Genomic DNA, 10247 nt, shown 5'->3' with positions numbered 1-10247 from the left:
CCATCTTCCAGTCGTAATTCAAAAGGGCACAGATTAGATTTCATGTTTTTTTTTTTCTCTCTTTTTTAAATGAACGTGTACGAAAAAAAGATGTCGTAAAGTTTTATTGTTTGTTCTGGCCCTTTTTCTATGGCGGCCCAAGAAGACGCTTATTCTTCAGCATTTCCGAATTTCAAGGTACCATCAGGTGTCTTATTCCATGAAATAACTCAATTTTGGAGGCGTAAAAAATGCCACCCAGCCTAAAAATAACAGCAGATTGATCACTGTTCCAAAATCCACGACAGGGGGCAAAAAACAGCATGGTTACAGTAGAACAGAGGACCACATAGAAGCTCAAGAACTTGAAGCATGAATGCTCTGATACGAGTATTGAAGGAGAAAGGAGGGGGAATAATAGATTAGACTCAAATGTTGCTCATGTACTATGCTCATTCGCTACTTGACTGGGGAGTGATGCAAGACACATCGGTTGTTGGATCTACGCCATGCCCTTATTAGTCTCCGGGATAGTGACTCAGGCCACCTATGTCCCCTTATTCAACTGTCCTATTCCACAACGCCAGCAAGTTGCACCGATGCTTTTGTGCTACGCAGACAAGAGGTCTTTTCAAGGGGTACCCCAGCCTACTTTTAAACTTAAATTTATTTAAGGGTGGTCATACCATCAAATTTGATTTTTACAGCATACTTACATCTAACGCATTCATTTTAAACTTCTCTTTTCCACTGCAAAAGTCACAGCAGATGACCATACCGTACTAATATACGGAATTGATGGCGTACCATATTCGGTATACTAAATGAAATATACTGACATAATAAAAAAAATGGCACCATTACAAAATGTGATAATGAGACAGCATACCTTCTGAAGTTTTATTGACTTTTAACGGTTTAAACTCAGACTAGTAAATAAAATTGATAACCTCTATAAAATTTTCAAAGTTGGAATGTTTCACATATCTTACAAAATTGCTAACGGCCAATACCTAAATCTAAATTTCATGATCTTTTTTGGTTTCGATAATCTATGGTACCACCGGAGGGTGACCCCGTATCAGATGCGTCCGTTCATGGTTCAGTTGCCTATACCGCAAACATATACACTGCTAACTCATGAGGTCCGAAGGCAGTATTAAATTTCTCCGACTCATTTATTGTGTCAGGTTTGCTTTGTTGCAAGCCCTGATCCAACTCAAGATTGGTTTTACCCCTGATAAGAACTGCAGCTCAACTCTACTGAATAAGATGATGAATCCTCCCCACTTTTACATAAGATGAATTAAGAACAAAAAGAGTAATGCTCGTCTCGATAGAAAACTGAAAGAAGATGACTTCCTTCCTAGGCTCTAAAGGGGACTTCGTTCTTTTTGTGGTCCTTGCTCGCATGGATGACGTATGTCCAGTATTTATGTAGGATTTATGACCTTTCTGGCTTTATCCCAAGACTTTAGACAAAGATAACAATCAATGCAAGATGACCATGAGAAATTTATGTAGGACTTAGCTTAAAGCCAAAAGATTTATCATTCACTGTTTGAGGTACGACCGACGATTAACTTCTCTGTTCTCAACTACAATATCTATAGATCCCACGCACCCCTGATCCTATTGATGGTCCCGGCCTCTAAGAAGGAATTCTGTCCCATCCAACTCATTCCATTGACCAAAGCTTCATATTTCAATAATGTTTTTATTTTAAAATTTAGTAATGGTGGCAATGGGATTTGGGCAACGCCGCTTTCAGCTCTATGGAGAGATGTGTCCTCGAGTTCTATAAACCATGGTGCCACTCTCGCCCATTTTTCGAAAGGAGAAAAAAAAAATACGTGAAAGTTGTTATAAACCATTATTATTATGGATGTCAAGTTTAAAGCTCTAATAAAATAATTTCAGCTATATATGTTGGCAGTTGCCGCGAGATTTTGTATTAAGGCTGGCTGCCATGGGTTGTATATCAAGATCGGTGAGTACCATAGAGAGCTGAGGTCCTCGAGAATAGTTGTTGCTGAAAACAATCAGTAAAAAGTCTACTTACCGAAAGGTTTCTAATGGAAGACCCTTCGATGGTTAAGTCAGAATACTAGAGCAATAATGTAAAGAGGAGAAAAATTATGGAAAGTAGTTTTTGTGTTTGCTTAATTAAGGATCCTCGGGTTACCCTTTTATATAAACTAAAATATGCGTCTGTTGCCTGATTTGGTGCTACATGTCTTAACTGGATGGTAACGGCCGGCTTCATGTTAACAATGTGGTAACCATCTAGCGAGAGCAGATGTGGCAGTAATCACGTCTATCGTGCATTAACCTCAGCTTTGGTTTAACTGTCTATGCCGAAGTCAAAAAAGTTGGTTCCAGCCAAGATCAAAATGTCCAATATTCTCTCCATCATTGCCATTACAAGTATTATTATTATTCTGATTTACATAGATATAGTATAATAAGACCGGTTGATTAGATGTTCTATATAGGGATTAGGGATACATATTAGAGGTGGCATTAAACCAACCCTATTTTTATTGTTTTTTCTTTTTCCTTCACTGCTTCTAGTGATTTACAACATGTAAAAAGAAATAATGCTCGAACACGGGCTCAAATGGAACAATGAGAGGTTCAAAAACCATCAGAAAAGATGCCATGAGTCCCAGTTAAATGGCCATCACGAGCATAATTCGAACATCAGACGCACGATTTGGGGTGGACCAAAATGTTAGCAGCAAACGTTAAAAATACTCTCGGACTTCATTAATTAGCCCCCGGGACCGCCTCCACCTGTGGCCCGTGGATTAGGCAAGCACATAGCGACTGTTCGACGGTGGCCGCCAACTCTAGACTTATCCAAATAAAACAAACCAACGGCTGTACTCCGGCGATAGAGTTATCTTCCTAAAGAAAGAGACTCCGGCCTTATCCATCCCTCGGACCACACCTATAATTAACACCCCTGCGCGTCAGACTAGACCAATGCCAACCGATATAAGAAGATACGAACATCCACCCATATTTTGTGCAACATTAAAAGCATGCTTCATGCATGGCGACGGTCTGATTTCCTTGCAGAGGAGTCAAGTGGAACAAGCTTGTTTCAAGCTACCGCAAGGAGACCGGTTCATGGGATATGTAACAAAATGGCTAACCGAAATTTATTATTTGGGTTCCTTGATCCTGTATAAGTACCCAAGATCTACCCAGCAAATAACCGATGTGCGACTAAACACACGCCCGGACGGGTCCTCACAGGATCAGTGTGACCCAAGTGGGATTTTGGTACAAAAGCCAGCAGCCGAGGAGCCGAGATACTCGATCGATGCGGTGCGTGTTTCGTCATCCGTCTCGAAAATAGATGGCTATTATCTATTGTTTGGCATGTCAATTGTGTCACGATTGGATAAAAGTTGTCCATTTTCAAAATGGACAATTTCTCGCTTATCCGTACATGCATAGCCTTCTGTGGTGCAAAATACACAACGTAAAGGATCCAGGCTTGCTGTGCAGAACAGTAGAGAATGGTTGTGTCTGCTAAGGGAATATTTGTGACTCTTTTGTTGGCTTGGCAATATCAAACCCTGCTCGCTTTAGCAATTCAGCGGTCCAACTCAAGAACTATTCAGTTCAAATCGAGCTAGCAAGATCGAAAGTTTTTGACGGTATTCTAGAAATACAGTTGAATTTTAGGTGATTAGTGATCCAACTCAGTTAAGTTTTCAGGGTTAATAGTTCTACAGGTTATTGCATGTATTGGTTGTATTAGTTCTCATTAATTATCCATAAAATCTTTTTTCCATCTTTATCCTAGTTAGTATTTTCATTTAATTTTTATTTTTTTATTATTTAGATTTTATGTTGTTTAATTACTTTCCTACTGATATATATATATATATATATATATATATGTATATATAGTTAACTAATTATTGGAGTCACCCTTCTATTCCGAACACGAAGTAAACCGAGGAAGTTTTACACATCAGCGCTAGTTGTGCTATGATACAGGCGAATTCGACTTGCTTAAAGACTGCATATGTGAATGCATTTGGTCGCGGCAGGTGCAAACTAAAATAGCATGTGGAAGTGTGGATTGGACATGTTTGCACAGAATCAAACATGCATGCCACAAGAGACTTAATTTGTGAACTTAATCCATTAGCCATCTTGTAATAAAACAAAGAAGATGATGGCGGTGACAATGAAAAAGTTTCCATTTGCTTTGTTTCCTTTTGGCAGAAGTAGTCCGGTTTCTAATTTTGCCCTCGACCCAAACTGATGAACCCAAGCTGCGTACATCCCTCACTCAACCAATTTGTAAAATTCTGACCTGAAACATGTGTAAGTAACTTGAGTAAAATGTATTTGATAGGGGTAAAGGCTAAGAATGTGCAAATATCTAAATCCAAAGTCACTAAGGGTTGCATTCTTGCTGTCTATGTTCAAGTCCCACCTTCACCATCATAGAAGTCCCTGAATAGCACCTTTTCTGCCTTGAAGGGCCCAACTCTATCTAGAAAATGGACCTACCATTCTGCTCAGCCTGAACTGTGTCAGGAAGAATCACCAAACTCAAACATCAATTCCTTAATTTAGCTTGCTCCTTTATAGCACTACCAATGGTGAGCTTGCCTATGCTCTCCTGCTGGCTCTTTTATGGGGTCCAAATCTACAATCTCTAAGCTTTAAGTATGCATCAGACATTCAGACATTGATATGCCCTTTTAAGTGGCATGTAGAGGTTGGCATTCATCATCCTCCACGTACTGAAATATACAACATATTCCACAGCAAGCCTGTTCACGGATGCCTCGGCTGTCCAGGAACAAGGACCTGCATCTCACTGCAAAGAGAACCACACCCTTCTTCTTTCCTTTTTTGAGCCAATCAACATGCTTCAATAATATACGACCAACCAAGCAGTCCTCGACTGCAAGGAAAATCAAATCAGTTCCAGGCAAGCTTCAAGTTTGTAGCCAAAAATACAAAAAAAAAAAAGAAAAAAAAAAGATACTAGCGAGCACAAAAAACTTGCAGGTGCCCACAGCCTCAGCTTTAGCCTCACACTCTCCTTGCTCAAATTTCCATATCCATAGCAACAACAGGCCTCTCTCTTAAATAAGTTCTTTCTTACATTCAGTGATGATTTATATAGTCCGAATTCAAATAAAGTGAGTGCGAAAGGGGAATAGCACAGCCCTTTGTTCTTATCAAGTTAATCCTGGCCATCAAAACTACACTACCTGTCATGCAAATAGAGTCCTAATTAAATATAGGTTTCATTCATGGTCAATTACTAGGAGTCCTTTGGGCTTTGCTTTGTTATAAATGATAAAATTCTTTTCCAAATCTATGCAAGATCTACCGGAGAGAACAAAAAACTAATTGCAAGAAATTATCATGGGGTAGGTAAGTTTTTTGAGAAAGTATAGGATGAGGAATTTAATTCAATGATACTTTACTTGAGTTATCAATCAAGTTTTGATAGATTTTTCAAGTTTAATCCAAATATATATAATTCTCATGTGACTTGACTTAGATTAGTTTGGGCTTTGATTAAAAATTAATCCCTTGGATTTGACTTCTATTTAGTTATTCTTTCCTTCAATTTGTTCTCATCTGTTTTTAGTTTTCTTTTTAGGTTTTTTAATACAAATATTATATTTTCTTTATTTTTTTAAACTAATGCGAATATCTTTCTAATACTTGAAAAGGAAATGTTATCTTTCAGGTCAACTATAGGGAACCATTCAAACAGGAGAAGTTCTATCTAGATGCGACATAATAATGATTTGATAAGTGTTTTTCATTTGTTTTTCATTTCCAAAGCTACTATAGATACATGGTTACCTCAAATAACATGATAATATAATTTCAATAAAAATTATAATTAAATCACGAAATATTGTAAGTTTTATTTTTATTTTTCATTCAAGACATGCAACACATACATTTTCACTATGTACAGAAAGTGCAGCACAAGGTAAACCCAAACCATCCATACAACAAAAGCTAAGCTTGCATCCATTGCTTCATTTAAAGAAACAGACATATTGCAGGACCTACTTTCAAAAATAAAAGTGGTGGACATAAACTAATAAATAAGCAACAATGTACTTTCCAAGGAAAGGTCCAGAAGCTACACACAGCATTTTTACAAAAATCTGCTGGTGGTCATGGTGGTTTTAAATATAATTTAATCAGGGCCTCCCCCACAAACACTCATGATGAATAAAGAACAAGCACCTTTATATCTGTAGGAAATCTTCCATCACAATATGAGCATAAACAAACAAACTACAGCAGCACCGTAAATGTGTGTGCTGATGGGTAGCAGTTATATCATTCCTTACCATGCAGACGTTTCATGAGGAGGAGCTTGAGGATTCATAATGGTGAGATCTATTGTCTCTTGTTAGAGAATGAGGTCCTTGGCAGAAAGTCAACTGATGAATTGAACCTGTCAAGAATGGACTCCAAGGCCCGATGAACAGATGATGTATAGAGATGCTTTTCAATATCATTGGCATTTCCTTCACACTTCATGACAATAACATTTTTTACTCTGCCACCCAATGTTGAGATATCTACCCTGATAGTTTTCAACTGTAGAGTTTGGAGTGCTTGTCTTATATCTGCTAGGATATCTGGCCGGTCTTCACAACAAAGTGATGCCTTGATTATAAAGCTTCCACTGTTCATTACATCTTCAACTTCAACCCTCACTTCATCAACATCTGATGGAATGGTGCAACCTTTGCTGATCTCCATTGCATTACTCTTCAGTCCCTTTAGGTGATTGATCACTTCTGCTAGCAGTGCAGCTTTGTCCAACTGCAAAATGTAGCCAGTTTATCTGTTTTATTTTTCTTTTTCTGCTTACAAATATATTGAATCTTCACTTTGATATGTATCAAATGTTTCATTTTTCATGACAAAGAAAGGTAGTGGCCAAAAATAATTTCCAAATAAATAAATATCTAAAAGAAACTAAAATATATATATAAAACATACTGGTACTTCTCAGAGACACATAGTGTACTTGATAATCTAGGATGATGCAGACTGCATAAGGAACTACTACCCAGATATAGCAGCCATATTGGCAATGGATAAAACATAATTTTCCCAATACATGAAGAAAAATATTATGCTGCCTGTATGGTAAAAGTGATAAAGGAATATGCATAGGAATTGTTTCTTGAAAGTGAGTCTTCTGGCAACTCAGAACTAACCAGCAATAAAGGCTAGAGAGAACCTAACTTAACCATTAAGATTGAGCAGTAACATGCAGGCAGAGCACCAATATAGATTAAATCCGAAAACCTCTCTCATCATACAATAACATCATGGTGTAGCATAAGATGTGAGGCCAGAGAAAGTCTAAGCATCATAAGAACAGAAGAGCTCTGAGCATCTCTCTTTATCAGGACCTTCATTTTGTGTGACCCTTGAAATACTTCTAGAACGTTCAGTTTTAATTCTACACATCCTCACATTACCAGGCATCTAACCTGACATCCTCATCTTAGAAAAGTCAGCTTACACGGCTGCATACTCTGCCGCCCAACAATCTGACCAATTCATTGCCAGACACAATGATCCCATCTTACCAGAAAAGCGAATCTCCATTTTATTAATATTGATAATAGAAAGTGAAAAAACAAATTTATATTAAGGAAATCAAGATGACAAGGAATTCCCATGAACTTATCAAAATAGAGAACGATTAATTATATATTTAGGGATTAAATCATCCACTAAATACGAAATAATATGATGAAACCAGCAATATAACAAAAATAATAATTAATTTTCAAATTTAAAGTTCTAATCAAAAAATTTAAATTTAAAGTTTATCATGATCATTCAAGACAAAGAGGACTAAAAGAGTGGTGAAATGACACTGCTGGAGTGGTTGACATACACTCCATTCAACTTGGCAAATTCAGTTGCAGCAGGCACGCAGACTGTTGCAAAATGCATGAAACTTGTAGAAAAAAAAAAAGGAAAACTTGAAGGAATGCAATATCATTCGCTAGGACAGTGGACTAAAAGGATTGTCCTCGAAATTAAGATTTTTCATCACCAAAAGATTTAACATGTTCATGCGTTCTCTCATATAACCTACAGACCCTAAATTCTTAGAAACCAAATTAGTTGTTAGGTCAACCAGGAATCCAGAATATATGATCAGGTAAGATCTTTGCCATCTTCTGAACGGAACTGTGAGAGGGGGGAGATGAGAAGTAACAAAATAAGTGGATAAAAATTATGATCAAAACCAAGTGACAGACCTCAAAAAATTATAATCTCAGCTAAAAAGTAGCTGAGATCCTCGAATAGAACTATATAAGATAAAGATTGTAGCTCAAAGTTATAGGCAGGTATCCTAACATATTCCTAGACTTTGAGGGGGAAGGCAAAAGAGGGAAAGAAAATATATCCGAGGGCCAATGAACATTAGTCAACTATTCTTGGAGCATCTACAGCTTTTGCACACTAGTTCGAAACATTCATGGCAAACTCAAGTTCAAACATAAATTTTGTAAACAAAATTAATGCTCTCAAATTAATGACAGGATTGCCTTAGAAGTAGAATAGGAAAAAAAAATCCAAAAAAAAAGGGTCTCAAAAAGAGTTCGACTTATCGAAATGTTTCTGAGGACGCTAAAGGCAAAGTTTTCAATTTGTTCATGAGAAGCAGAGCGTAAAATCCATTTCATGATTCAATAAAATAACTACATAATGGGGGGGAAACACACACAAAATAAGCGACAAGAATCGCATAGCTCAGATGATAAGAAAATCAACACAAAAAATGTTTTTTTTAAACTAACACGCACGCCGTAAAATAGAGACAAACCAACGATTAAACAGAAATGCAGAAGAAAAGAAAAAGGCCAACCTTCTCAGTACCCGGGATCATGCTCCTAAGCGTGGCGAGGTGGCCGTTAATCCTCTGCCTCCGCCTCCTCTCTGCCTCGCTGTGGGTCTTCAAAGCCATCGCCACACTCGCGTCCAAGACACCAACTTTCCCCTTCTTCCCCACCCGGGCGGGCGCCCTCACCAGCTCCCCTCTCTCTCCATCCAACACCAGGGTCACGGACGCCCCCGCACCGAACCCGGGACCATCACAAAACCCTCTCGAAACCCCGCAATCCCCCAGCGGAATCGAACTCATCAATCCCAAACAAACAAAGAGAAAACAACCCCAAGAGATAGCAGAAGAGGGACAAGGACAAGGAACGAAGGCAAGGAATTCAGGCGTCCGGGGGGCGGCTCGTGGGGCAGGACCATAAGGGGAGTCTCGGGCAGCGGAGCTTCCTCGCCTCGCCTTCTACTCGGCCGCCTGTCGAACCATTACGCCGTGGTCGTCGTCTTCTACTATACCCGACTGCTTCCATTACGCGGAAGAGATCAGTTGGAGAACGGTTTCATCTTCGATCTCTGTTTATTGCAAAACTCTTTTTCCAACTCTCCCCCTCTATTTTTACCCTCTCGTCTTCTTCTTTTAAGCTTTCTAACCATCACGGATCTCTGGATATTCGAAGACAGGAGAGTGGAAGAACCCTGTCTCTGCCGGGAGGAGGTGGAGAAAGGAAGAGCAAAGTAAAATAAAATATTTGGAAAGAAAACGAGCAATCTAATTAGCTTGCTTGTTTGCGTTTTACCCCCCACATTTTTTTTGGTCATCCATCCATTGGTGAGATGTTTCTGTAGATAAAAATTCTATTAATCCGAATCTCACATATTTATTATTAAATATATCAAAAATTTAGATAAAAATCTGATTATTTTATTAAATAAAACCTGGACCGAGCTGAAGCAAATTAAACGGATCAAATGATTAAATATTACCATCTCTGCCGCAAATTGTGGGGACATCAACTTTTCCCCCTATCCGCCTTCAAGGCCATGTGGGGGGCTCAAAGCGTGGCCCCATTCGAATGGAAAGGGGGCTGCCTCCTTGACCACCTGACATCAAAACACGTGATATAGTTTCACATGATACTGCTAGTATGGTTGGCCACATAGGTGGTTATCTAGTCCGTAGTTGCTAAACACATGCTTAGCATGGACAATCCCTCCATTCCTCATCATCATCTAGTTGTCACGAAACAATAGATGGTCACCGACAGCGACCCTCGGACCCCCTGGATCCAGTTGATGACCGTAACCGAATCATCCTCCAAGATAACCGAACTAGCTGATAGTACACGCTGAGCATGTCAAAAATCCGCCCAGGCAGCCCTCTA

General features: G+C 38.8%; 1 protein-coding gene across 1 annotated transcript; it reads right to left on the bottom strand.

Moving 5' to 3' along the window:
* Positions 1–5996: 5996 nt before the first annotated feature.
* LOC103704315 (transcription factor bHLH30-like) lies at positions 5997–9676 on the bottom strand. The gene is made up of 2 exons (XM_008787582.4): positions 8897–9676; positions 5997–6822 (listed from the first exon to the last, which is right to left on the bottom strand). Exons 1-2 carry the CDS (start codon positions 9170–9172, stop codon positions 6391–6393), a joined length of 708 nt encoding a protein of 235 aa, XP_008785804.1. The 5' UTR covers positions 9173–9676; the 3' UTR covers positions 5997–6390.
* Positions 9677–10247: the final 571 nt, after the last annotated feature.

The sequence above is a fragment of the Phoenix dactylifera genome, chromosome 9 (assembly GCF_009389715.1).
Source record: "Phoenix dactylifera cultivar Barhee BC4 chromosome 9, palm_55x_up_171113_PBpolish2nd_filt_p, whole genome shotgun sequence".
In the NCBI taxonomy this organism is placed as follows: domain Eukaryota; kingdom Viridiplantae; phylum Streptophyta; class Magnoliopsida; order Arecales; family Arecaceae; genus Phoenix; species Phoenix dactylifera.
This window is presented reverse-complemented; position numbering and strand designations above follow the sequence as displayed.

Coding starts and splice junctions, on each gene's coding strand:
- LOC103704315 (XM_008787582.4), bottom strand. CDS start 9,172: ATGAGTTCGATTCCGCTGGGGGATTGCGGGGTTTCGAGAGGGTTTTGT. Junction 6,823..8,896: donor TGATCCCGGGTACTGAGAAG/GTTGGCCTTTTT, acceptor TACATTTTGCAG/TTGGACAAAGCTGCACTGCT.